The following is a 28,000-nucleotide window of genomic DNA, read 5'->3' on the forward strand; positions in this document are numbered from 1 at the left end:
TGATGTCAGAATGTCTTTATTATCCAATGTGTGAAGTAAAACATTATTCATGTCATTTTAAAAAAAGGTTTTAAAAAATCAGTGCTGTTTCTTTTTTACATAATATACATTTTTCTAAATGGTTAATAAATAACAATACAAATCATTCATACATGCCACATATCGCCATAACAACAGCCTGGGTGAGTATAGTGAGCATAGGGCCATCAGTCAGTCAGTCAGGGGTATAGCAAGATGTGTGTAGCAGTGGGGATTGGGGAAACATCTTCAATCCTAAAAACTGATCATCCAGACACTGTCCTGCCTTGATCCTGGTCATAACGTTGTATCAGAGGGGAAGTGACCTCACAACCGTGACCCTGATCGCAGCTTTAGAGGGGAAGTGACGTGTCTGTGCTTGGGCCCAGTTGTTCAGGTTCGGGCCCAGTTGTTCAGGCCCAGTTGTGCAGGCCCAGGCCCCGGGACAGCATGATGGCCTCCAGGTCTCTGTCCTCCTGGCTCTCCTGCAGCCGCTGCTCCTCCAGCAGAGACACCAGAGCATCTCTCTGCTCCACCACCTCCAACATCTCCCCCAGGATTAGCTTCTCCTCAGCCAGCTCTGCCTCACCCTTCAGATGGTCTGAAAGAGAGGGAGAGAGGGAGTGAGAGAAGGCTGAAAACAGACAATATATTACAAGCGTTATGGTACTGTATGACTTGTGTGTGTTTCCTTGCATACGTATGTGTACTTACCATCCACGGCCATCCTCTCTCTGAGCTCCTGTTGGAGACGGCTCTGTCTATCCTCCAACTCCAGCTCCCGAGCGCTGAGGGAGAGACAGTTGCCATGGAGACCACATCAGTCCACAGGGTCGAGCACAAAGACACTGATGACTCAGATAATTGCATACTGCGACCAGGCATACTACATACTGCCATTTCGTCATGAGCGCTCATACTAATCATACATTTGAGTCCAGTGGTGACATATGGGGTCAAAGGTCATATAGATACTCACAATATCATGAGTTCTGACTCATAGCGCATCAGACAGTTCTTCTGCTGGACCAGCTTGAACCACTGCTGCATCAGAGCTGGATCATCCTGCCTGCCCATGACTAAAGGAGGGAGAGGAAGATGGAAAGAGAGGGAGGGGAGGGGGGGGGAAAAGAGGGGGGAAGGGGGGGAAAAGAGGGAGGGAGGGGTAGGGGGGGAAAAGAGGGAGGGAGGGGTAGGGGGGGAAAAGAGGGAGGGAGGGGTAGGGGGAAAAGAGGGAGGGAGGGGTAGGTGGGAAAGAGAGAGGGAGGGAGGGGGAGGGGGAGAGAGGGAGGGAGGGGTAGGGGGAAAGAGGGAGGGAGGGGTAGGGGGAAAGAGGGAGGGAGGGGTAGGGGGAAACAGGGAGGGAGGGGTAGGGGGAAACAGGGATGGAGGGGTAGGGGGAAATAAGGGAGGGAGGGGTAGGGGGGGAAATAAGGGAGGGAGGGGTAGGGGGAAATAAGGGAGGGAGGGGTAGGGGGAAATAAGGGAGGGAGGGGTGGGAGGAAAAGAGGGAGGGAGGGAGAGAGAGAGGGGTGGGGGAAAAGAGGGAGGGAGGGAGGGAAAAGAGGGAGGGAGGGGTGGGGGAAAAGAGGGAGGGAGGGGTAGGGGGAAAAGAGCGGGGTAGGGTGGGAAAAGAGGGAGGGAGGGGTAGGGGAAGAGGGGGAGGGGTAGGGGGAAGGAGAGGGAGGGAGGGGTAGGGGAAAAAGCGAGGGAGGGGTAGGGGGGAGAGAGAAAGAGAGAAGGAGTGTCAGGAACCATGGGTAAGATTGGAGGATAATTAATAGTTGGAGGGAATCACAGGAGGTGGATGGCACCTTAATTGGGGAGGACGGGTTCGTGGTAATTACTGGAGCCGGATCAGTGGATTGGTATCAAATACGTCACATGGTTTCCAAGTGTTTGATGCCATTCCATTTGCTCTGTTCCAGCCATTATTATGAGCCGTTCTCCCCTCAGCAGATCCACTGGATGGAATGCAGCATAGTATGAGGTACATACCTCCCAGGTGCAAGTCCAGCTCTTCACTGTCATTCGACTCTCCCCAGTAGTCTAAAATAAGGACATACCAGGCAGTTGACCACATGACCACACGTACACTGATCATATGCTTAGTCAAACTAACTAAGAGTAATATAGTTGAAACAAACCATGATGTCAAACAGGTTTGTAAATAGTGTGTTCACCTGCTTCCCCTCTCAAGGCCTTCTCCACAGCCACACCCCTCTCCTCCAGCTGCCTCTGCTTCTCCTCCACCTGCTCCAACTGCCTTTGGATCATCTGACAAGGCCCATTTTATACACTCAAGCCCTGCTTATACCTGATTCTTACATGCGTTATTTGTCCTGATCAAGTCCACATTCTGATTGGTGTAGAGGTGCTGACTAACGGGGGAATAAACTGGAAGCTATAAAAACAAAGAGAGTCACACACTCGATGTATAAACTCCCAGTAATTTATTGGGTAAACTGACTCTCAGAATGTGGACGGATATGAGATATTTTAATACCACAACTAGACATATTTCTGAACATGTGGGCACAATCAGAATGTGGACAAGATCAGGACAAAATATGCATGTTAGCGCCACCTATAACATCAATGCGGCTTCAAACAAACCATACGCACCATCACACATACATGAGAAACCTACATCCTACCTGGGCTCTGTGCAGTCTCTTGAGTTGCTCCTGTTTGGCCTGTTTGCGCGCTGCCCTCTGTACCCTGCGTGTTAACCTGGCATCTAGCTCCTCCTCCTCTGGGTCTCGGTCTCTGTGGAACATGGCCTCTGACACATCCAGGCTGGACGGGTCCTTCAGGTCCTTCATGTGCACCAGTACCCCCACCACCTCCGTAGGGCACGATGACTTCCGCTGTGTATCCATATGGGGGGAGCTGTCCAGCTCCCTCTCTTTCCCCACGTGCCTCTTTAGAGAGAGAGAGAGAGAGAGAGAGAGAGAGATCGTCAGCAGCCTACACACAGACACACACACACACCGTTAAGATTCGACCACAGCAGCAAATTCTGAGTATACACACTACTGGGGTTTAGGGACGATAAGGACACAGCACAGAGCACAGAACAGCTTGATGCAACCAATGGGAATGTTCACACTACCTTAATGGCAATGTTCACACCGCCTTAATGGTAATGTTCACACTGCCTTAATGGTAATGTTCACACTGCCTTAATGGCAATGTTCACACCGCCTTAATGGCAATGTTCACACCGCCTTAATGGTAATGTTCACACTGCCTTAATGGTAATGTTCACACCGCCTTAATGGCAATGTTCACACCGCCTTAATGGTAATGTTCACACCGCCTTAATGGTAATGTTCACACTGCCTTAATGGTAATGTTCACACCGCCTTAATGGTAATGTTCACACCGCCTTAATGGTAATGGCCTTAATGGCAATGTTCACACCGCCTTAATGGTAATGTTCACACTGCCTTAATGGTAATGTTCACACTGCCTTAATGGTAATGTTCACACCGCCTTAATGGTAATGTTCACACTGCCTTAATGGTAATGTTCACACCGCCTTAATGGTAATGTTCACACAATGTTCACACCTTAATGGTAATGTTCACACTTAATGGTAATGTTCACACTGCCTTAATGGCAATGTTCACACTGGGAACCTTAATGGTAATGTTCACACTGCCTTAATGGTAATGTTCACACCGCCTTAATGGCAATGTTCACACCGCCTTAATGGTAATGTTCACACCGCCTAATAATGGTAATGAATGTTCACACCGCCTTAATGGTAATGTTCACACCGCCTTAATGGTAATGTTCACACTGCCTTAATGGTAATGTTCACACTGCCTTAATGGTAATGTTCACACCGCCTTAATGGGAATGTTCACACCGCCTTAATGGGAATGTTCACACCGCCTTAATGGGAATGTTCACACCGCCTTAATGGGAATGTTCACACTACCTTAATGGGAATGTTCACACTACCTTAATGGGAATGTTCACACTACCTTAATGGGAATGTTCACACTACCTTAATGGGAATGTTCACACTACCTTAATGGGAATGTTCACACTACCTTAATGGGAATGTTCACACCGCCTTAATGGGAATGTTCACACCGCCTTAATGGTAATGTTCACACTGCCTTAATGGGAATGTTCACACTGGGAATGTTCCACCGCCTTAATGGGAATGTTCACACTACCTTAATGGGAATGTTCACACTACCTTAATGGGAATGTTCACACTACCTTAATGGGAATGTTCACACTACCTTAATGGGAATGTTCACACTACCTTAATGGGAATGTTCACACTACCTTAATGGCATACGCCCTCTTAAAGGCCAGGGCATGAGGCACATATGCAGACTTGGAAAGATGAAGACCAAAAAACAATCAAAATAGGGCACACAATATATAGTATGTCTAGTTCACACAAAACGTACTCTAAATCGGAATGGGAGAAGTGTAACCTCGCTCAGCAACTCTGCTGTAACTATCTCTAACTAGACTAGGACACAACAGCCTGCATCGTACTGCCACAAAGTAGTATACCTCCCCTTCCTCATTCTCCTCTTCCTCCTCCTCAATGGTTTCCTTCTGAAGGTCTGACGCTAGGTCAAACAGCTCCAGACGAAGCTGAAAACATTCATCCATTAAGAGATTTACCTGAACCTCTGAAGACAGGAGATGATATGGTAGCCAACAAAGACCAGATATCCCCTAACACATATGACAACAGCCTCCTATAGTGTGAATGAATTTCCTCCAAACAATGACCGTAAAGATGGCTGGCATCCACAGAGCTGATCAAAGGTCTGTAGTGACATCACTGACTCTCACAGTCAGAGCTGTAGTGTAATGTCAGCCTGCTGCTCTGAGATCAGTGGTAGTGTTAGTAGTGATGTTCTTACGTTGGCCTTGGGGTTCATGGAGCATCTCTCCATCACAACAGAGCAGGTGATGTCTGACTCCTCCAGGTCCGACCAGCTCTGGCGCTCCCTGAACTTCACACCTGCACAAACACAGAGGTTCACCTTGGGAATTCACTACACCAGATCACCAGTGTGTGTGTGTGTTACCTCTTCTCTCTGCAGAAGTTTTCCTCCTGCCCTGCTCTTTGGGGGCTGGGGCTGTTGTCGAATTGGGAAGGGAAGTCCTGCCCTTCTTCTTCCTGTCCCTCTTATAGCCAGAGATGACAGCTCTCCACAGGCCCAGGGGTCCACCCTCTCCTATGCCCGCTTCAGACACACTCTGGCTGGGGGGCTGGTTGTCCCTGCGGCACTTACGTGAAGGGAAGATGAAGCCCCCCTGGAGACGGAGGGGAGGCAGGCTCTCTGTGAGTCTGCGGGGGTCCAGACCTTCTCTGCTCTTCCCTGGGAGAGGCTCCCTTCCTAGGGTGATTTTCATGTCCTCCCAGCCCACCCCCATGGCTGCTCTCTCTATCTCCCTCCTCCTCTCCATCTCCCTCTTCCTCCCGATTTCTCTCTCGTCTCTGGGCACTGCCTTAAGGGGCTTCAGGGGGGACAAGGGGGAGTTGATGTCCTCTAAGGGGTCTGTTACTTCACCCTTACACAGCTGCTCCCCAAGAGACCCCGCTCCAACAGACCCTCCCGCAGCAGGCCCACTTCCCCCACCCACGTCCCACGGATTCAGTTTCTTGCCCCCGACCCCCCGCACAACAGCCGACGCCATGATAGGTGCGGGGACAAATCGAGGGGCAGGGCGAGGGGCGGGGCTCTGCAGTGACTCCACCTCCACATCAGGGTGGGGCAGGCTATCCCAGCATGCCCTGTGCTGGGTGGGGGGAAGGATGCAGGGAGGGGTGAGAGGGTCCGAGGTAGAGGTGGTGGAGCTCCCGCCCACACCGATCCCCGAACTAGTGCTGGGGTCACGCACCCTCTCCCCTCTCTCCCTCTCCTCTTGCTCTTTTCTCTCCTTCCTCTCTTTCTCTTCCCCATCCTCCTCTCCCACTTCCAGATCGGGGAAGCAGCCCAAGGTGGTGGAGGAGTTAGGGGAGGAGTAGGTAAAGACAGAGGAGTCTGGAATTGAGACAGAGGACATTGATGTGGGTGCATGTGACGTTAAGGGGGTGAATGGTGTTGAGGCAGTGGCTGGAGTGGAGAAGGTGATATTGGGTACACTGGTGGGGCTGTGTGGACCGTGTGTATCGGGTGCTGTCGAGTCAGGCGTGAGTGTGTCTGGAGAGTGTGTATTTTGAGAGTGTGCGCTCTGCTGCCACTCGTCCAACGAGGCTACCTCCTGAGCAGTGAGGGGGGATGATCCGTCCTCTGAGAGAGAGAGAGAGAGAGAGAGAGAGAGAGAAAGAAAGGGAGGGGGAAAAAGAGAGGGATGAGGAGAGTAAGGGAGACGGAAGGGAAAGAGAGAGTAAGGGAGAGGAAGTAAAGAGAAAGTCAGAATCTCTACAGACACTCTAGATAGCAACCTCCTGTGTCTTACAGGAAATGTTGCTTGTGAGCCACAGTTGGTATTGAGCTAGAGTAGGTATTAGGTATGTTTGCCGTTGGCTGGCAACACTGTAGACTTGATGAGGCAAATGATATTATTAATAAGGTTTGGGCAACCACAGCCACCAAAACCATTGGACAGTGGGTGACCGAGTTGCATTCGTTTTCCACCTGGGAGGGCCCCTGTCGGCCGGCCTTTAGCCGGTGTTCAGACAGACGGTTCCTCCCGCCCCATGTGGAATTGCCTCTATCGGGGGAGCCCCTGTCGGAGACCGTTATCCCCGTTTAATGACAAGCTCCAGCCGCGCCCCGTCTGTGCGAGACCCAGCCGACCCAGTGGCCCTACATTGGTGTTCCGGTGCGGGGAGTGAAGTACCCAGGCAGCGATGCCTGTGGTGATGTTCACCCATGCTGTACCGGCGCCAGAGACACGTATTCTCAAACACTGTCTTTAATAAGTACCAAACCCGGCTGACCCAGTGGTCGCTGCTGGCCGGGTCTGGTGCACAAAACCACAAATATCTCAGAAATTAAACCAGATAGAGACATCCCGTCCCTTTTGGTCCGACCCAGTTCCCCTACACTGGGAGTGGCTCACCCAGGCAGCGACCCAGTGGCTGGTTCTGGTATACAGAACCAAAAATCACTTGTGTAAGTCCATGGGGTGCAATAAGTGAGGAAGTTACTGTAATTTCTGCCCGCTAGTGTTTCATTATTCTCAATGACACAACAAAACATGCTAAATGGTTAGTAACAAAACAATTACCATAATAAGAAGGATAAACATGTTTTGTTAGCTTTCTCTCCTGTGGCGGTGCTATCTGTCTCCTCCACCTCTTCTAGAGGGAGGAGCCACAGACCTGAGTGACGCTCCCTCTCCCACGGAGAGTACTCCCCTTCTACCAGCAGGGGGAGACACCAGATAGAGAGACGGACAGGGAGGGAGGACACACATACACAGACACCGAGAGAAAGAGGGTTGAGAGACCAGAATGGAGAACAAAAGAGAGGAAAGGAAACTAGTCTAGAAAGAAATCTTTCTGACTGACAGCACAGAGACACACACACACAGGAAAACAGAGAAAAAGGCACAATTACCATCACTAGATAACTCCTCCTCCTCCTCATCAACCTCTCCTTCCTCCTCTCCTTCTTCTGTCTCTTCTTCGTCGTCTCCTCTCTCTCCTCGGAGGCGTGCGTGTAGTTCCATGGCCTTCCTCCAGGAGTCTCTAGCCAGGTCATTGGTTTGAGCCCGCTGCCTCTCCCCCTCCTCCTCCGTCTCTGATTCCGAACTATGAGGAGAGAGGAAGGCAATTAGTGTGTGTGTGTTCGTGTGTGTAAGTGTGTGTGCAAGAGAAAAGGGGGAAGAGACAGAGGGAGATAGAGGGAGATAGATAGCGAGAGAGAAAGAGCGGGAGGGATAGAGAAGGAGAGAGGGAGATATATTGCGAGAGAGAAAGAAGGAAAGAGAAAGAGTGAGACAGAGGGAGAGATAGCGAGAGAGAAAGAGGGGGAGAGAAAGAGGACACGCTAGATAGAAATAAAGATACATTTTTGTTTTTGTAATGCTGACCTGGAGCCCTCGTTGCTCTTGTCCCACAACGGGCTGCGCTTGTGATTGGCCTTCTTCTCCTCTGTCACCAGCAGACTGAGGTTGTAATTGGCCAGCGTCTCCTCTGGCACCTCCTCCGGCTCATCTGTTAGCTGTTCAGTCTCCAGGCTCCCCATGCTCACATGGTAGTTCTCCAGCTCTATACGTTCTGGCGTGCCATGCACGCGCTTAGCCAAGCCACACTCCCTCTCAATCAGAGATGCCACTGAGCGCACACACGCACACGTACACACACACACACACACATAGAAGCTTTACCAAGCCGGACCCACTCCCAATCAGAGACGCCACTGAGACACACACACCAGCCACACACACACACACAGACATACACTTAGCCAAAGTCAAACTCAGGACATTCTTTACACACTCAGCGGCGTCACTAAGACACACATTCTGTGCACAAACACACACACGTCACACGCATTACGACTGAAAACACACACACACGACACAGATACATGAACCTCTTGGCTTACCTGAGGACTTGCGATCTGCTGTCACCACAGTCACTGAGGAGCGAGGGTTAGTGGACAGAGCAGCTTGGGACTCCTGGAAGGAGGGGTCAAACAAAGAAAAAAAGAGCATTTTAACAAACATTTTTCCAAGGACCAGTGTATTGATCCACAGAAAACCTCATACATACGTGATGTGTTCTCCTCAAAACAATATAATAAACAGAGAGAGAGAGCTCGTCATTAACTGAAACCTTAATTGCTGTGTCTATACAAATATCAGGAGTTAAAACCCCAGATCAGCCAAGAGCTTCTATTTCGCCAGAGTACGAGGGGAAAGGCAGAAGTCCTTACCAGGAGGGTCTGCTGAGAGGGGGTCCGTTCGTAGGGGGTTGGGGGCTGATCGGAGGTCGGGGGGGCTGCCCTCTTCCTCTGGACCGGCCCAACCAGACGGACGTCATAGTGCGGCTTACAGTAGAACTTCCCTACACACAGAACCAATGAGTTAGAACACGAGACACCGAACCGCCCGACACACAGCAGCAGTTGAAGAACCGTGCTACAGAGATCTGCAGCTCCCATGCATCTTACAGAAGAACTTTAAACAAAAAACAAAGTGTTATCTAACTACAGTAGAAGTACAGAGAAAACCGTGTTAAATATCGTACAGGTCTCCTCCTCAGCTAAATCTCATTCACATTTCCACACAAAGAAAACAGTGTCCCTCGACCTTGAGGAAAAGCTACATCTCTCAGCCTCCCGGGAAAAGAACGGGGAGAATGAAAGAGTTGTGTCTTACAGTGGGACTCCTCCATAGAAAACAGCGCCGGTCGACAGACCGACAGGAAGACACACTTGATCTGGTCCCTACACTGACAGACCACTTCATATATAGTCTACCCTACACACACTTCTCTCCCGCCTCACACTCAAACGGCTATCATGTGACACCTCATCCCTGATTGGTTGAAGGGTTTGAATTAAACTTAGAAATCAACTCCTGACATGATAGACATCTTTTGTATCTGCCCCCCTCCCTCCCTTTACAAACACACAGCACATCTCTAAGAAGTACAATACACACACACACACAGTTACGCAAGCAGGCATGCACACACACACCATAGCTTTTTGTGGGCCCTAAGTGAGATTTGGTTGGGGGGCCACCCCCACCTCGTGGGCAAAACATTTTGGTGGCCCTCCTATTCACGGCAGAAATAAACATTTAAGTTTTACATTTAATTTCCTGCAGTTCTACACATTTTGCCATGGGGCCAAAAGAAAATTGTGCAATTTTACAGCAAATTTCCTGCAATTCTACCCAATTAGGGGGCCCCGTTATTGGGGCCCCCTAATCTAAAGAAATGTTAGCTGACATGGCTAATTGAGTGACTGACATAAGAAGAGAAAAACTGCTAATGTCCAACCACATTTTTTTCTTGCACCTTGTGTATTCTACAGTAATCAAAGATAAACAACCACGCAGTCGGTCCAGGGAGCCCCAGGCCCCAACGGTGCAGTAAGCAACACACTGAGTTTGTGTTCATCATGTGTTAACTGAGTTGGTCTCTGGTCTGCTGATAACCTGGAAGCTTTACAAAGTGATCACGCGGTGTAACATCAACCCAGCCCAGTGCAGATTGGAGACATCTGTATAAAAACAGCGTGATTGAGTGTCACTAACCCTCATTAACTGTAGGTCAGAGCTGCATTCAATATAACAAGTTGTGGTAGAGCATATAAAAAGTTGTAGCAGTGTTTCGATGCCAAGGCCATGCTGGTCGTGGTATTTTCAGTGTGTGTGTGGGGTAGGGCAGCCCATTTTTACCATTACTCTCCAACTCCATGGAGCTCAGTGACACCCTCTCCCTGCCCTCACCCCTCCCAGGTCTCTCCCCTTTCTCCACCCTTAGACCTGGTCTCACTCTCCTCCCTCCTCAGGGGCTCACCGTTAGGCCGGTCGTAGGCGTAGGAGGCCAGGCGGATGGTGGAGCTGCAGTGGTCACACTGGAAGCAGCTCCGGTGGAAGAACAGTCCCTCAACACTGAGTCTCTCCATCACGTACACGCGCTTACTGCAGAAGAAACACACATCACTGGCCCCTCCTGACCCTGCCAACACAGAGCGAACAGCAGCCTGAGAGAAGGAGAGAGAGAGAATAGAGAGAGAGAGGAGAGAGAGAGAAGAGAGAGAGAGAGAGAGAGAGAGAGAGAGAGAGAGAGAGAGAGAGAGAGAGAGAGAGAGAGAGAGAGAGGAGAGAGAGAGAGAGAGAGAGAGAGAGAGAGAGAAGAGAGAGAGAGAGAGAGAGAGAGAGAGAGAGAGAGAGAGAGAGAGAGAGAGAGAGAGAGAGAGAGAGAGAGAGAGAGAGAGAGAGAGAGAGAGAGAGAGAGAGAGAGAGAGAGGAGAGAGAGAAGAGAGAGAGAGAGAGAGAGAGAGAGAGAGAGAGAGAGAGAGAGAGAGAGAGAGAGAAGAGAGAGAGAGAGAGAGAAGAGAGAGAGAGAGAGAGAGAGAGAGAGAGAGAGAGAGGAGAGAGAGAGAGAGAGAGAGAGGAGAGAGGGAGAGAGAGAGAGAGAGGAGAGAGAGAGAGAGAAGAGAGAGAGAGAGAGAGAGAGAGAAGAGAGAGAGAGAGAGAGAGAGAGAGAGAGAGAGAGAGAGAGAGAGAGAGAGAGAGAGAGAGAGAGAGAGAGAGGAGAGAGAGAGAGAGAGAGAGAGAGAGAGAGGAGAGAGAGAGAGAGAGAGGAGAGAGAGAGAGAGAGAGAGAGAGAGAGAGAGAGAGAGAGAGAGAGAGAGAGAGAGAGAGAGAGAGAGGAGAGAGAGAGAGAGAGAGAGGAGAGAGGAGAGAGAGAGAAGAGAGGAGAGAGAGAGAGAGAGGAGAGAGAGAGATGGGGGGGAGAATGAGCTGTAATAGATGGATCACCTCACTTCAGAGTTAGCTTACTACCAAAGAGGTTACAGCATTGCGCAGAGATTCAGATTTTTCACTAAAAACATATGCCAAACATTGATTTCAAAAGTCGATTCAATATCTGATAAATTAAGAATCAAGGATGTCTGGAGAAAGAATCGGGTGTCAACTATGACATGACACATTGACTTTGATTTTTGTGTTATTGAACAACTGGTAACAGAATTGCGGAAACGGAATTTCATTATGGGTCCCTGATCTGTACTACATAGAAATGTATAATTATGGATATGAATGTCATTCTCTTCATGGTGATGTTTCCTAAATAGGTACACACAAGGTATAATCATGGTGCTGATTACGGGAAGCCAGAGGGGGGCTCAGTTTCCCTGAATGAGACATTTGTTTGCCATGCGTCCTTGACAAAAAAACAACAACTTATGCCTTTATTCCAATGCATTAGACTTCTCTGTTGATTTACAATGGTTTGATTTCGTCAGTCAGCTGTTCAGAACGCTCATTGCTTTGTTTTTCAGGTTGGCGGGGGCACTGGTGTTCTCCGTGCCATCCGTGGGCAGAGGTAGTAGACCATTTATTTAGCTTGACTATTTCCTATCAATAATAATTGTCTTTCCTGGATCAGCGGATGATGGTCAACAATATCACTAGACAACTCGCCTACAGCTAGACCCCAATGCGCATCCAATCCATCCAACAAGTAGGCCTATAGTTGACTCTTTCGGTTAGAAGCATTCGATTTTGCAATGGTATAGGACTACATAATTTGGGATTTGTGTGCCCATGTAAACTGTTTTCACCGCGAAACATAATGAAATGTTATGTAGCCATAGTTACACATACAGTGCATTTCCCGAGATCTCCAAGATCCATGATTTGTACAGGGTTGAAGATCACCGTTCTAATTCAAATGTTAAATGCTTAATAATGACAAATAACACGGTCATTCATGTAAGGAAATAAAGGTCGTGTTTTGTGTTTTGTCACACGATCTGTGAAGACTCAAAGCATTAACTCATGAATTGTGGACACCTCAAAACATATTTTGAATCAACGCATGTATTATATTGAATGTAGGCTACCTATTCTGAGTGTGTTCATGTGTTTAAAATGGCCATGGCTGAGAGGGTAGGCTACCGGGCAGTAGAGTAGGCTTAGTGGAGGGCAAACGCAAGTAAACGTTGTTAACCCACCTTAAAAAAATAATGCATTGAAAGTATAGGGCGCGTTTCTTTTTCCACCACGACAGGTGTTTTGCCGAAAATCTCCCCTCACAGAATCCCCCCTCGCGTGAACGCGCACACACTAAATTCTTTATTGCTGTGAGTGGCTTGTTAGTTGAGATTTCTGCTGTCAGTTTATCCGTTGTCAGTTTATCCTACATTTCACTGATTTTAGTAGCAGAATTTAGGCTGCGTTTCATTAGATTTTTTTTTAATGGCTGTTTTATCGCCGGGGAGGCACTAGTAATGTCTGCAGTTTTCGGTATGGCTATTTGTTTCAAGTGTATCAGTCTATAAATAAATATCTTTGCCAAAATTCGACATCTCTCCAATGTCGTATTCGACTAGTAGTTGTTCTGAAATGTTTATTGCTTGCCTACATTTTACTCCATCCTCTATGTTTAATTTAACACGCATAATTTCGGTCGTGAAGTTTGTACTTTCTATAGAACAATCATTCCCCTTCTAAATTACTTAATTTTGTTGCTAGAGTCAAATACTTTCTGTGGCACACAGAGTCAAATACTTTATTTTTAGCTCGGGGATTCGAACTTGCAACCTTTCAGTTACTAGTCCAACGCTCTAACCACTAGGCTACGCTGCCGCTGATCATTGACAGCTGCCTTGAAGGACACAAATAGAAAATGCTTTCTGCTACTAAAATCAGTTAAATGTATGCTAAACTGACAACGGAGTGAAGGGCAGAAATCTCAACTAGCAAGCATGTCACAGCAATGAAGAATGGCGTGTGTGCGCGTTCACGCGAAGGGTGGGGGAGATTTTCAGCACAACACCTGCAATCAGAATTTACTCACCTATTTTTTTTTACCACTACAGACTGGCTACGGGTCAGCCTATTTGATGTTCATGATAATACACCCTCCCGTTTTCGGCTGTTCTTATGCACGACGCAACACTGGAGGAAACCGCCCTTAGCCGTGGTATATTGGCCATATATATCGCAAACCTTTGAGGTGCCTTATTGCTATTATAAACTGGTTACCAACACAATTAGAGCAGTAAAAATACATATTTTGTCATACCAATGTACCACGGCTTTCAGCCAATTAGCATTCAGGGCTCGAACCACCCAGTTTATAATCCACAGATTACCACCGGCTAAATCTATGAAATGAAAATGACTATGTACTCTGTTCCATCTGATTGCCAGTCCACTGTTTTATCAGCCCAGGCAGGGAAATTCAAAACTTGATCTCCAATATATAAAAAAAGCATCTAGACATTATCTCACATTTCTTTTAGACTAAATTTGTTTTTTTTAAACAGGAGATTTGTATAAACCTTGCTGTCTGTCTCTCCCTCCGACATTTGCAACATTGTTTCAATATTCAAATTAAATCTCCAGCTGTCCCATTGTAATGAACGTGTAGGAGTCGGGACGAGAGAGAAGCAGGCAGCGTTTCTCAGCCAGTCGAAATCATGAATCAGCTGGCATCATTTTTATGGATATATACAAAGAAATGTCAATTGAAAAAAAGGTCAAACGAAACGAAGTGCAGCTAGTTTGCAGTCTTTCCCGCGTCAGTTAGAAGTTATTGTTTTAGCCGTGTTGTTGTCTAGCTCCCCTGGACAACAGTGTCCTAACGAGAGAGCACATGTTCTATGCCAGGCGAAATCGTGACTCATTAGCTCATTTTTATGGATGTATCCAAATAAATGTCACTAGAAAACAGCTTAAACAAATGCAGCTACTATTATTCTGTCTGGCTGCACTGTTTGACGTGACTGTACGTTAGTCGTAGTTGGCTAGCCAGCAAGCATGGGATAACAACGTTGCCAGCCAGTATGGCAACGGAACATTTAGAACGAACGACTGGGTCGCGTCCGTAGATACAGAACAAAAAGACTGGCAACCGAACCAATAGAACTAACGATCAGTCGGCTCGGGTAGCATCCTTAGATTTGTGCCGGGACTATATATTGTGGAATGATGACATATTTTGTTGAATTTATTCATACTAACGTTTTTTAATTCAAACATGTCAATCATAATATAAATATGTACGTAACCCGTTGTATAAAAGTGACAATGCCCTCGAAGCCGGTGATTGGAGGATAATATTGGCACGGTGTGCCGTAACAACACACGTGCAAATATATCCTCCAAAACACCCGGTTTCTCGGGCATTATCATTTAATCATCAAATGGCACGAGTAGGCCTATACATGCCGTTTGGATGCTGGAATTATTTTGGAGTGGAGAGTGCACAGTTAGACTACTTTTTGAATTGATTTGTTTGACAATCAGATGAAAATACAATTTCTGTTAATGCCAAATTAAAAGCGAATACAATTTTACTGTTTAAATTGGCTTTATTATTAGGCCCATAAAAAACGCTCAAGCGTGTGCACTCAATACAGAGTAGACCCGGATGTCATGGAGTAATTAAACATGCAATATCCTCCTTTAGATATTTGGGTAGTACTGTATTTTTTTAAATGAGCGCTGCCCCCAAACAAGAACAAATTTGGTGATCTGGACCCGACCAAATTTGATCCAATCATCGATGTCTATGTTTCACAAGTTTGGAGATCAAAGCACAGCCCAGTAGAGCACAGTGGAGTACAGCACAGTAGAGTTCAGTACAGTACAGTACAATAGAGTACATTATAGTGCAGTACAATACATTATAGTGTACTCAACTCTAGTGTGCTCTTCGAGATGGGGAAAGGTCTGTCCATAATAAAGAGATTGTCTGCATTTTTGACACCACACTCCACAAAGCAAGTCCTGCCAGCTCTAGTATTATCTTATCTTGATTATTGTACAAGTCCTGTGGTTGAGTCCTGCAAGGAAAGACCTAGTTAAGCTGCAGCTGGCCCAGAACAGAGAGGCAAGTCTTGCTCTTCATTGTAATCAGAGGGCTAATATAAATACTATACATGCCAGTCTCTCTTGGCTAAAAGTTGAGGAGAGACTGACTGCATCACTTCTTATTTTTATAAGAAACATTGTGTTGAAAATTCCAAATTGGTTGCATAGTCAACTTACACACAACTCTGACACACACACTTACCCCACCAGACATGCCACCAGGGGTCTTTTCACAGGCCCCAAATCCAGAACAAATTCAAGAAAGTGTACACTATTATATAGAGCCATTGTTGCATGGAACTCCCTTCCATCTCATATTGCTCAAATGAACAGCAAACATGGTTTAAAAGAAAACAGATAAAGCAACACCTCACAACGCCTCTCCCCTATTTGACCTAGAAAGTTTGTGTATATGTATTGATATGTAGGCTACGTGTGCCATTTTTAAATTGATGCAGTTCTGTCTTTGAGCTGTTCTAGTCTATTAATGTTCTGTATTATGTTTCATGTTTTGTGTAGACCCCCAGGAAGAGTAGCTGCTTCGTTCGCAAAAGCTAATGGGGAGCCTAATAAAATACCAAATACATACTGTGTACTGTACTGAACTCTACACTACTTTTCTTTACTGTACTGAACTCTACTGTACAGTACTGAACTATACACCACTTTTCTTCACTGTACTGTACTGAACCATACTTTACTTTCCTGTACTCTAATGTGCTGTATTGTACCTTACTGTGCTGTGCAAACTTGTGGGGCTGTAGGTAGCCTAACTATTAAGAGAGCTGGACCAGTAACCAAAAGGTTGTTGGTTCGAATTTCAGAGAATGCTAGGTGAACATCTGCCAATGTGTCCTTGAGCAAGGCACTTAAACCTAATTGCACCTTTAAGTCGCTCTGGATAAGAGTGTCTGGCTAAATGACAAATGTAATTGTGAACCCAACTGTGGTTTGTGACCACTATGGTTTCCATTGTAGCCAACTCAATTGCAGAAATTACATTACCGATTGATTTACTGGTACTGAATTGATATCAGTAAAAACCAGTGGTGGAAAAAGTAACCAATTATCACACTTGAGTAAAACTAAAAGATACCTTATAAGAAAATGACTTAAGTGAAAGTCACCCAGTGAAATTCTACTTGAGAAAAAGTCTAAAAGTATTTGGTTTTAAATATACTTAAGTATCAAAAGTAAAATTATAAATCATTTAAAATTCCTTATATTAAGCAAAACAGATCACACCATTATTTTAGCCAGGGGCAAACTCCAACACTCAGTCATAATTTACAAACGAAGCATTTGTGTTTAGCCCACCAGATCAGAGGGCGTGAGGATGACAAGAGATGTTCTCTTTATAAGTGTGTGAATTGGCCCATTGTACTGTCCTGCTAAGCATTCAAAATGTAATGAGTACTTTTGGGTGTCAGGGAAAATGTATGAAGTAAAAGCACATACTTTTCTTTAGGAATGTAGTTAAGTAAAGGTTTTCACAAATATAAATAGTAAAGTACTGTACAGATACCCCCCAAAATGACTTAAGTAGTACTTTAAAAGTATTTCTACTTAAATATTTTACACCACTCGTAAAAACACTATAACTAATTGATAGGTATACCTTTACTTGTTACTTCTGTGAACTTTCATTATCCTCCCTCCTCACGAGGGAGAGAAATTAGAAAATATCTTCAAAGATATGTGGGTTTGTGGTACAGAATTTCACAGCACAAGGCAATGTTTCTTAAAACTAAATATAACTGTTGATATTAGTTGGCAGCGGTCTTTACTTCAACATTATTGTGTTTTGATACATTGAAAATACATTTAAGATTTTTTCTGGTAGATGTTTTCTAAAGACCCATTTTCCATCTGTTTGTCCAGAAATCAAAGCCTTTGTTTATTCCAATTTTTTGGTATGGAAAATGTTTGAAAAATGTATACCTGCCTTAATATATTTTTTTAAATGGACTCCTAGCTTTAATTCGACATCCAATTTGACATGTTCCTATGAACTTCACATGTTGGTGCTCATGGGTACTTTTACATGGAAATTACCTACTTCAGAACAAGCCTAGATAGGGTATAATCCAATGCTGGATGAGTTTCGGCCTATCGACAGTATTAGTATGGGTGAGTCGACTCACTCAAATAAATTCTTACCGTTTCCTTCCTATCAGGAGTGTGCTGGGGTGAAGGTGACTCCTGACTTTGAAGCTGATTGGATATCTGTTCAGCCAATGAGCTCACTCCCCCTGTGTACATCTGAACATATTTCTAAAAGACAACAGGAGAAAAGATAGACGGGATGAGGACGAAGGACAGAACAAACAGACACAGACACACTCAGTAGGGATGACACAATCGGAGCCATAAACAGAGCATGTTGATGTGGTGTTATGGATGTGGAAATGGACCACAAAGCTAGAAGCATCAAACCCCTATTGGATTCTATCATTATACTCATTTAACCCTCTTTCTGTTGCAGTGTAATCGTTGTCCAAAATAATACATATAAATGTTATCATTAGGCCCTTATCTCACACCAATCAAACTGAATTTGTAGGCAAATAAGAGAGTCAGAGGAAAGAAGGCTGTGCAAACATTAGCAAAAACCATTCACAGGCCTCTGATTTTTTTTATCTTAAAAAGGAACATGACATTGGCAGTGTTGTCACATGCCACATGCCCTGCGGTAAATTATACAAATATACTTTCTTAAAAGACCAAACAAGATGTACTCTGACTCCAGTTCAGTCCAGTTTAATCCTCTTTCTCTGAAACAACAGTTGTTAATATGATTTACAGTATCATTTAACCCTCTGGCACTGCCCTGAGGCCCATAGATTGAACTCAATGACTATAGGTCAAGTTGTAGCCCACTTATGGTCCACACTAGCCCAATAATGGACAAATGGAGCCCCACGTTACTCCTTATAGTCCAAGGATCTTACATATTCTGATTAAAGTTTGAATTGGTTCTGGAAGCCAAAACAGCCAAATAATCCATCTAAATGTGAATCAATTCTCAATTGCGGTACGGATCTAGAAAAACAAATCCCTTTCATATCACATCAAAATAATTTCAAAAATACAAAATCCAGTTGCAGCCGACTGGATTTTTCAGTGACAACACACTTGAGGCGTCTGTCTTCAGTTTACACAGAGGTGTATGGGGACACAGATAGTTAATTGGCACAGGTAGTCCACTCTGTTTTCCACAAACAAACACTGCAACATGGAAATGGCTGTGTGAGAACACTAAACCCTAAAAAGGTGTGTAAGAAATTTAACAAATGTGATTTTTGAAAATTGATTTATTGCTTATATGAAAGACGGGTTTCCATATGTTTCCAAAACCGTACCGCAAGCGATGCGGGTTAATGTTCAGCGCGAGCCTCTGGGCTTTTCTATCGTCAATTGGCGCTAAAAGGTAGTTAGAGTGTCTATGAATGGGGTAAGTCCACACTAGGGGTATGGTTAAAGCTTTGACCGCGGGCAACGCTTACTGCCAACGTTCACCATGCATCTGTCCAGATCTAAACGTGGATTTGATGTGTTCTCTCAGTCTATTGTTTTCACTACACTGCTAGAACAATTCATTGTCTTACGCCAGATATAGCAGCAACATTCGTCTGTTGGTTGACGGACTGCGAGTCGCGTAGGATTGGCGCCACCTGTCGAAAGACAATTCTGACAGTTGGTCTCTTCTGTCCTGGAGATATATCAGGGAACCACTGATGTAGCCGAGAAGAGACCTCAAAAGTCATCACACCAATGACACACAGTCTACAGATGGCTACTGGGAACTTAGGGAGTCTAGGAACATTTATGGGTGGCATGGGACGTCATCACTAGTCTTACATGCCATCTGGTCTACACACAACTACATTACCCAGAATCCTCTGGGGGGGGGGGGCCTACCTGCTCCCCCCTGCTGGGCAGAGTGTGACATTTGACCTTTTCCTTGTACTTGAAACTCATCTGCTCCTGCTGCTGCGTGCGCTTCTTCTGGGGTTAGATGGGTTTAGACGGCATCATGTGAGCGGGTGGTTGACGTAGCAAAATAGTGAAATACTGGAATACCTAGGGAACTCTAAGGCTAAGAAAGAGCTATGACAAAATGCCACGTGACTGAACTACACAGCACACATCATGCACCCCCATGTGGTGACACAGAGAGATACAGCTATATAACTCTACAGTCCTCTAAGAACCACAGGTGAAGCATGAGGGGGACTTACTATTTTTACCTGTTTCCAGGTGGCAGCGGAGGCCACAAGGGCTGGCTGGGCCTGGGGGTCAGGGGACGCTGGAGGAGGTGGAAGCGTGGGCATGGAGTCCCCCTGGTGGTCAGTTAGTAGAGGGATTGAGGGCTGTGGAGCCGGGGACGGCCATGGCTACCTTTATACCATACTACAACCACAGCCTTAAGAATCTAGGGCCTAGGCCAAGAGCTACCGCTGTTAACCCTAACTACCGGTTAATCTTAACCAATATTGCTGCAACCACAGCTGCTCCCTTCAACCAAATCAACCCTTACTTACTGCTCCATGGCTCAGTGAGTCCCATTGGCCCTGACCCAGAATGCCCATCACAGTGCAGCTAATCTGTCTTATCCTCTGAAACCTCAAGAGGAAGTCAGTCGGCTCACACCTGGAGGATCTAAACTACCAACAGCTGTTGATGACAGACTGTGCTGTAGAAGTCGTGCTGCAGAACTTCCTTTATTCAGATTAAAAGCACAGATTTTCAATAAGAATATAAAAAAAAAAAACTTTGACGCTTTGAGCGAGGGAAACCACTCTTAGAAACACCTGAAAACTTATAGCAACTAGGAGTTCTGAATTCCATCCCCTCTCACCTGTCTGCGTAGAGCTGCAGCTGGCGTGGAGGAGGGGCAAGGGGCACTCTCCTCAAACTTGGCCAGCAGCTGATTGGCCATCGAGCGCACTCTGCTCTGGCTTGCTCCACCCACAGAGCACAGGGCAGCCTCTTCCTGTGGAAGGCAGAATGGCGGAGAGTTTGACCAGTGTCACTGAAAGGCCAAAGGTGTTGTGTTGCTGTTCTAACTTCTAAAATACTTCACATTATTGCAGGTCATCTCATTCATTTAGTCACAGAACTACCGGCAGTTTCAATTTCTGTTACCTAACCCAGGGGTAAAGGTTACACCCCCTCACCTCATAACTGTCCTGAGATCTTAATCTGAGATCTTGTTTCACGTCCTCCAGACATGGCCGACTGGTCTTTCTCCTCTTCCCCACCGCATCCTTCTCCTTCTGCTCCTGGTGGGAGGGACACAGACAAATACATGTAAAACACACATGCACCTATACACCTACACAAAGACAAACAGAGTCCCTGCTTAAACAAATAGGGGTGTGTACCTTGGGGTTGCGCTTGCGGGATGGGCTGTGGCCCAGGCGGCTGAGGAGAGAGGCAGGACCGATCACAGCAGCCCTCCCATCTGGGCTCTCAGTCTGGGATTCTACAGAAAAGAATAGAGGAGAAGAACAGTCATGCACAGCCATTCCTCACCTCCTTTCCTTCACAACCACTGACAGGTAATAGGAATAGAAACAGTTTCACCACTTTGCTTTTGCTTAGTAAGGCATTGAAGATACGTGGTTATGAAGGAGAGGGCTGGAGATGAGAGAGGGTAGGATAAGAATAGAGGGTGATGAGGAGAATTGAGCCTTAACAGCTCTTAAGCTGACTACTGTGGTTGAGAAACTCACCACTTGGGGGCAGTGCGTCCTTGAAGAGCTGGTGAAACTGGCTGAGGTACATGACCATACAGAGAGTGTCCGTTTCACTGACAGACGCCATCTCCTCGACAGTCATCACAGGAGAGATGCCAAACTCCTTCTCTGCCACCTCCAACCCCAACCTCATATTCACCTCCCCCTCATCCTCCCCCAGAGAGGCAAAGTCACTGCAGAGAGATGGGACGAAAGAGTCAAAGTAAGAGAGTCACACACACACACACACACGTGCAAATAGACACACTTTACGCACGCACACACACACACACCAGAGCAAGAGGACAAAGAGAGGCACTGATCCAATCAGTTAATTAAAAGGGCACTAATCAGGACCATGGTCTTCTGACTCATCAGCCTCACCTCTCTCACACACAAACATGCACCTGAGCTTGCGTGAAAAGGAAGTGAGACTAAGGTTTGAAAGGTGAGAGGTGGGCTGAGAAGTGAGGCATTGGTAACGTTCCAGTCCAACTACATTGCGCCTGAATGCTACCTTTGGGATGAGCTGTATGAGGCGAGAGGCGAGGTGATTTGTGACAAGCAGGAGGCTAGAGGTCAGAGGTGACTCACATGAGGTCAGGGCGGTAGTGGTGGATGAGGGCGCACAAAGCTAGGCCACTCTTCCAGGATGTAGTGAGGTCGCTAACAGCAACGCCACGGTAACCCTGCGTCTGCTGCTGGCACCACGACAAAAGCTTACTGGAGCGAGAGAAGGACTCTGGGGAACCAGATAGAAAGAAAATAAATATGAGTGAAGATAGTGATCAAGCCAACGGTTAGAGTTATGTTAGTGTACCGTTCAGTACTCAGAGGGTCAGACTCACCCTGTCGTAGTAGCTTCGGCAAGGGGGATCGGGGTTGCGGTTCCTGGACCACACCCGAACCTCCATTCTCTCCTGTGTATATTAGATGGCCCACCTACAGAGATTGTCACCATCATCATGATCAGACCTGTGTGTGTGTGTGTGTGTATGTGTGTGTGCCTGTGTATACCTGTGCCGGGCTGATGAGTTGAGGGTTGATGTTAGGGTAGCGGGTAGCTGGGTCTACGGTGTATTGACCAAAGTTTTTGTTGACATTTTCTGGAGTGGTCTGAGGAAGGAGACGATACAGACTCTCTCTGAAAGAAAAAAAGAGAGGAGAGAGAGAGAGGATTATTTAGTTATGGGAATCAGGTGAATGATCATTTCGTTTCCTAGCCAAGGTGCCTGTGTGTGTTTATCAATGATTTTGGCATGTCACGTATGTTTGTGTGGGTTTGGCAGTGTGTGCTTGTCTAGAGGTTTTACAATGTGTATTTTGACAGTGTGCCCATTCCCTGTTTGCTGGTGCGCGTTCTCTCCTAACTGCAGACCTGCCATCTCACCTTTCAGCAAGTAAGTCCAGAGGGGCGAGGCCTTGAGCCCAGCTCCGTACCATCCAGGCAGAATCCAGTGCTGCCAGGAACCCCCGTGCTATACCTGTCCCCATGGGCCAGAATGGCTAACACACACACAAGCAGACACATACACATTACAACCATATGCTACTTACAACAGAATACCTTTCAGAGTACATTAGGATTGCTGACGTGAACATTCTTCTACTCTCCCTCAACTCTGCTCCTCTCTTACTCTCCCTCGCTCCTCACCTCCAGAAGGCTGTCTCCTACCAGCGTGACCAGTAGATGGTGTCCATGTCTCTGTCTGACCAGTGCAGCGTTCTCCGACGCGTACATACAGGTGAAGTCAAACAAGGCAACATCAGGCTGCCCGTAGTGGTTCATGGCAAAGTCCAGGGACGGCAGCTGGTGATTGGTGGAGAAGTCCGCCGCCTCGCGGGCATAGGCCAGCAGTGCATTCTGGTCCACGTTTCCCCGTGAGAGAAGTGTTTCTGTGTCTGCATTGTCCTGATAGGTATGACACAGTAAACATCAGTACAATAGAATGCAATCACTGTTTGAACAATAACACAGTTATACAGTCAAAATCAGGGCAGTAACACAGCAGTGAGACCAACATGAGCAAAATAATGAGCCAATCAGTGCGTCATACAGTATTTGTGTGTGTATGTGTCTGTGTGCGTTGTTTTATATATATTTTACTCCCCAATTTTGTGATATCCAATTGGTAGTTACAGTCTTGTCCTATCGCTGCAACTCCCCGTATGGACTCGGGAGAGGCGAAGGTCGAGAGCCGCGCGTCCTCCAAAACACGACCCTGCCAAGCCACACTGCTTCTTGACACACTGCTCGCTTAACCCGGACGCCAGCCGCACCAATGTGTCGGAGGAAACACCGTACAACTGGGGACCGAGTCAGCATGCATTTGCCCGTGCCCGCCACAAGGAGTCGCTAGAGCGCGATGGGACAAGAACATCCCGGTCGGCCAAACCCTCCCCTAACCCGGGCGACGTTGGGCCAATTGTGCGCCACCTCATGGGTCTCCCGATGCAGTGACTTAGACCGCTGCACCACTCGGGAGGCCCGTCTGTGTGCGTTGTTACCCGCAGAATGACTCCTTTCTCCAGCAGACTCTGCTTCTTAGCTGTCATCACAAAGTAGTGCGTGTCGTCCTTGTAGTACACTATATTCTCCAGGTCCACTCCCGTGGCATCCCGTAGCTCCTGAAAGAACCTCTGGTTGAAGATGAAGGCCACTCCACTGATCTCCTCCACCTTGGCCTCAGCCGTGGTGTTACGGTTCATGAAGTTAGCTGTGATAGCAATGGCCAGCTTGCCTCGGAACTCCTTACGCCTGAACCCTGATTGGACACATGGGAGACAGGATGTGATGGCAAACAGGAAGTCTGGGATCAGAGGGCTAGAAAAATTCCCTTCCTATAAAGGCATTTACTAAGAAATCTGCATCTGACTGATGCTGCATGAGATCTGTTGCTGTTTCAGTTCAGTGTTTCAGTAGGTGCTACTAGATGATTTACCTGGTAGAGTGTTCCGTCGTCCATCAGCTCCGATCACCACGTCACACTGCAGTGTGTTAATAGGGTGAGACATGGGTTTCACCTCCACCCTCCAGCCTACCTCTGAGGCACACACACACACACACAAAGGCATTAAACACACACACACACACACACACACACACACACACACACACACACACACACACGGCAGGTCTTACTCTGTTGCTCCTGGTCCGCAGGTGGCTCCACCAGTCCCTTGAACTCTACGTTGACATGGACTTCCACCCCCAACAACAGAGCCACCTTTAATAACACCAACTGTAGCTGCCGTATACCTACAGAGAGGAGGGAGAGCGAGAGAGGAGGGAGGGAGAGAGAGAGAGGGCGAGAGAAATAGAGATAGGATTCTCTAATGAACATTGAAGCCCCATAGCTGTAACCATGGAGACAGTGGGGCCAAGGGTCAGGGATTATTCCATACTCACTGATGTGGTCAATGGCTCCAGCACAGAACTTTCCGTAGAACTTCTTGGCCCCGAGGCCCCTGAGGTCATGGATGGTGAAAGGCCAGAGGTGGAGGACGTTGTTCCTGGAGAAGGCATCCCTCTTCTCCAGCAGCACCACTCTGGCCCCCAGGAACCCCAGCTCTACTGCTGTACGCAGACCACATGGCCCCGCCCCAATGATCACACACTGGGAGAGAGGATAGCTGGGATGAGAAGCTAGAAACGTACACACTTAAACACACACACACTTGACATCCATATACTATACATATCAGACCTGGGTTCAAATACTATTTCTAATATCTCAATTAATTTCACGTACTTTGAACGTAAGTATTCAGATATCTTTTAATCGAAAAGACAAGCAGTTGAATATTTTAATGTATTTGGAAATACACTTGGAAAGTATTTGAAAATACTGACTCAAATAAACTCCCATGCATTTAACACAGGCATTACAAAATAATATTTGAAAATTCTATTTGGTAGACTATTTCATTTTGACAAATAACCATTCAAATACTCAAATAAATGTACTTGTTTTGGGCTATGTATTTGAACATTATAAATACCAGATAGTAAATGACTAATGAGTACCGTTGTGTTGGCACAGACACGGCCCTTCCCATATTCGTGGTGGGCTGCCCGTTTGTCCAGTTTGGCCCACAGTGCGTTGGCCTTCCAGTAGCTGAGGCGTTCTTTGAGGGTGTGGTAGAAAGGCCGCTGTGGCTGCGTCGGGGGGTATGTCTGTGGCTGTGTGTGTGTGTGTGTGAGCTGAAGGTGCTCACACAGCAGGTTGAAGGCACGGAGTGTCGTTCTGCAGGTGGACGCCTGGACAAACTCATCAAATTGAACCTGGGCGTGGCCCTCCTTCTCCGCCTGCTCCGCCTCCTGGGCCTCGTCGGCAACACCGGCAGCAGCAGGGCACCCTGAGAACTCCATCTCAGCTTCCTGTTCCGGGCTCTTTCATTGGCTGCCTGGAGAGAGAGAAAAGACAGAGACTACGTTCCAGTGTTCCACACTGACTTCCCATGTAGGATCCATGCCTAATAGCCAGTCTGTTTGTGTTATCGTTCCAACTCCTTGCCACGCCAATGACAGCAATGAAGTTGGCATTTGCAAAAGCACAAACAGATATGTGATCAGGCTACATGCGTAATAAATTGCTTTTAAAACATCTAAGTACATTTCTAAGTTTGCAAGTAGCTGTGTGTGTGTGAGGTGTTCTCGGTCTGAGCTGGCTGCATATCAGATGTTAGGTCCCCTGCTAGGAGGTAGGGCTAGAGAGGTTCTTATACTGTTTAGATCCCAGATAAACCAGCTCTCCATGCTGTGCACTGGGCTTATGGGTAATGTAGTATATCTGCTGCTGAGACTGGTTCACACAATCAAAGCACTCAGAAAAGTGTACTATATCCTGCTATCGCATTATTTTCATTGCACGCAGGTGTGTGAACATAAAGCGCATTATACAGTATATTCTGTATGGTATAATCAGGCAACATTATCTCATATAATTTGAATACACGATCAACATATTCCCCTTTTACACAATACAAATATAGGGTACATAAGGACTTGGGGGGGAGGAGATAGAATATGTGCCCACATCCCAAGATTGGGACAATAACCAAAGCATTCACCAGACAATACAAAAGAGAAAGAGGGAGGGAATGTGTGTGGTTGGGGGGGTTGGGGACACAATGCACCTCATACATAGTGGAGCCAGCCGTACCATGCACCGAGAGAAACCCACACACATACTCCAGCACCCACACACACTGTCAGCATAGCAGGGGGAGATGTACAGTATGGTAGTTTATTAGATTGAATTAGAACATTTGATAGATACTCTGTTAATCCACCAAAGGGAGAGAAACAGCAGCATATGACCCCACAAGACTAACAACCTTACAGAAGTAAGACAATCATCTAAAATGGACCGTATAAGTGTCTAAGACATGCTACATAATTACCTTCAACATCGACAAGCTTTCCTTCAGTCATTCAGTATTGCCCGTCCGTTATGTCCACACGATACGTTCCAGATAACACATTCAAGTACACACACAAACATTGACAGAAGAACACACACAAACTGCTTTGTGGGACTTACTGAATGCTGTGTTGTCTTCTGGCCTGTACAGACATCGTCACTCCTCGGCTCAGCCACGGGTTGCCAGGTGTCCCTCAGAATCCTAATGCAAATCTCTCTTCAGCCACAGAAACAACACCCCACAAACCTGCACTGCAGTAGCCTATACTGCAGCCCCCATGGTCTCAGTCTGTCCCCCTCCCTTCCTTATAGCTTGATGTGCATTATGTTGATGCCAAACTCTCCAAGTCTGTCTTTCTCGCTCTCTCACACCCAGACACTTTTGTCATCCAAGGTCAGGGAACAGCAAAGTACAGACTCCTCCCACACAGCATGTTAACAGGCTACACACTCAAACGGGCACGCCTGCACACACACACACACACACACACACACACACACACACACACACACACACACACACACCTAATCTCATGGTGTCCCTGGGAAACAGACTGGGATCTAACAAGCTTAAAGAGGAGAGGGATCAGAACAGAGAGATCATTCTGTAAGAACGTGGCGCTGAGGGAGAGAGATCCCGCTCATAGCCACACAAAAACAGTGGGTGTGTGTGAACAGAACACACAGACCGAGGCCCATTTGTGCACATGGCCAAGACCCAAACCCACTAGTGTTGTCAGAGAGAAACGGTTGGGTTACACATTCGGTCTGTGTAGAGGTACCTACACATGACAGAGGAAATGCACATTTATAGGCCTACCCACAATGTTCAACTTACGGTCATATGAATCTTTGCTAACCCAAAAGGATCCATGTTTTCCATAGCTGAAGACCCAAGCCTAATGAGAGGGTGGGTGAAAAAGTCACACAGGGCTGAATCTATGGCTGGACACTGTGGCTAACCCCTGACCCCATGGCTTAAGCTGCAGCTAATACCTGATCACATTCACTGATCCATACTATATTCCCAGTAACTACTTCAGTATAATGCCCGCTCCCCACCACACACACACACCACTAAGCTGCGGGTGGTGTTAAAGTCTAATTTGAACATGAACCTCTCCATGACTGGGCTTCTCAACCTTTCCAATGAAACCCAACCAAGTCTCCCACTGTTTGCTTAAGATTTCACATAACCCCATTGGATTAGAACGTTGTCTTATAATTTATATAGATGACAGCGACATCTCCCTACGGGGTAATGTCATCATCTAGTGATGGGAAGTGAGACTGAATTCCCCTGCCTGA

The 28,000-nt window shown here is 46.7% G+C and overlaps 1 protein-coding gene across 6 annotated transcripts; it reads right to left on the reverse strand.

Annotated features, from left to right (window-relative positions):
- On the reverse strand, positions 1-27,977 carry LOC112216812 (protein-methionine sulfoxide oxidase mical3b). 6 transcript variants are annotated; one of them, XM_042300088.1, is made up of 31 exons: positions 26,813-27,977; positions 25,294-25,673; positions 24,676-24,883; positions 24,409-24,525; positions 24,209-24,310; positions 23,775-24,031; positions 22,921-23,178; positions 22,657-22,772; positions 22,284-22,410; positions 22,115-22,208; positions 21,861-22,008; positions 21,264-21,460; positions 20,913-21,013; positions 20,706-20,810; positions 20,387-20,521; positions 19,776-19,868; positions 17,686-17,799; positions 10,493-10,679; positions 8,898-9,028; positions 8,568-8,640; positions 8,050-8,293; positions 7,575-7,768; positions 5,091-6,299; positions 4,923-5,023; positions 4,564-4,647; positions 2,676-2,942; positions 2,202-2,295; positions 2,017-2,067; positions 998-1,097; positions 733-806; positions 1-619 (listed from the first exon to the last, which is right to left on the reverse strand). In XM_042300088.1, the coding sequence occupies exons 2-31, from the start codon at positions 25,636-25,638 to the stop codon at positions 432-434; spliced, it is 5,514 nt and encodes a 1,837-aa protein (XP_042156022.1). In that variant the 5' UTR covers positions 25,639-25,673; positions 26,813-27,977; the 3' UTR covers positions 1-431. The 6 variants fall into 6 exon arrangements, 5 of the variants coding, with proteins under 5 accessions (XP_042156022.1, XP_042156021.1, XP_042156024.1 ...); XM_042300087.1 differs by having other exon boundaries at positions 19,767-19,868; XM_042300090.1 differs by lacking the exon at positions 19,776-19,868.
- Between the last annotated feature and the right edge of the window lie 23 nt (positions 27,978-28,000).

This window comes from Oncorhynchus tshawytscha, linkage group LG17 (genome assembly GCF_018296145.1).
Source record: "Oncorhynchus tshawytscha isolate Ot180627B linkage group LG17, Otsh_v2.0, whole genome shotgun sequence".
Lineage (NCBI taxonomy): Eukaryota > Metazoa > Chordata > Actinopteri > Salmoniformes > Salmonidae > Oncorhynchus > Oncorhynchus tshawytscha.

Coding starts and splice junctions, on each gene's coding strand:
- LOC112216812 (XM_042300087.1), bottom strand. CDS start 25,638: ATGGAGTTCTCAGGGTGCCCTGCTGCTGCCGGTGTTGCCGACGAGGCC. Junction 5,024..5,090: donor AACTTCTGCAGAGAGAAGAG/GTAACACACACA, acceptor GTGTTTGTGCAG/GTGTGAAGTTCAGGGAGCGC. Junction 620..732: donor AGAGAGGATGGCCGTGGATG/GTAAGTACACAT, acceptor CCTCTCTTTCAG/ACCATCTGAAGGGTGAGGCA.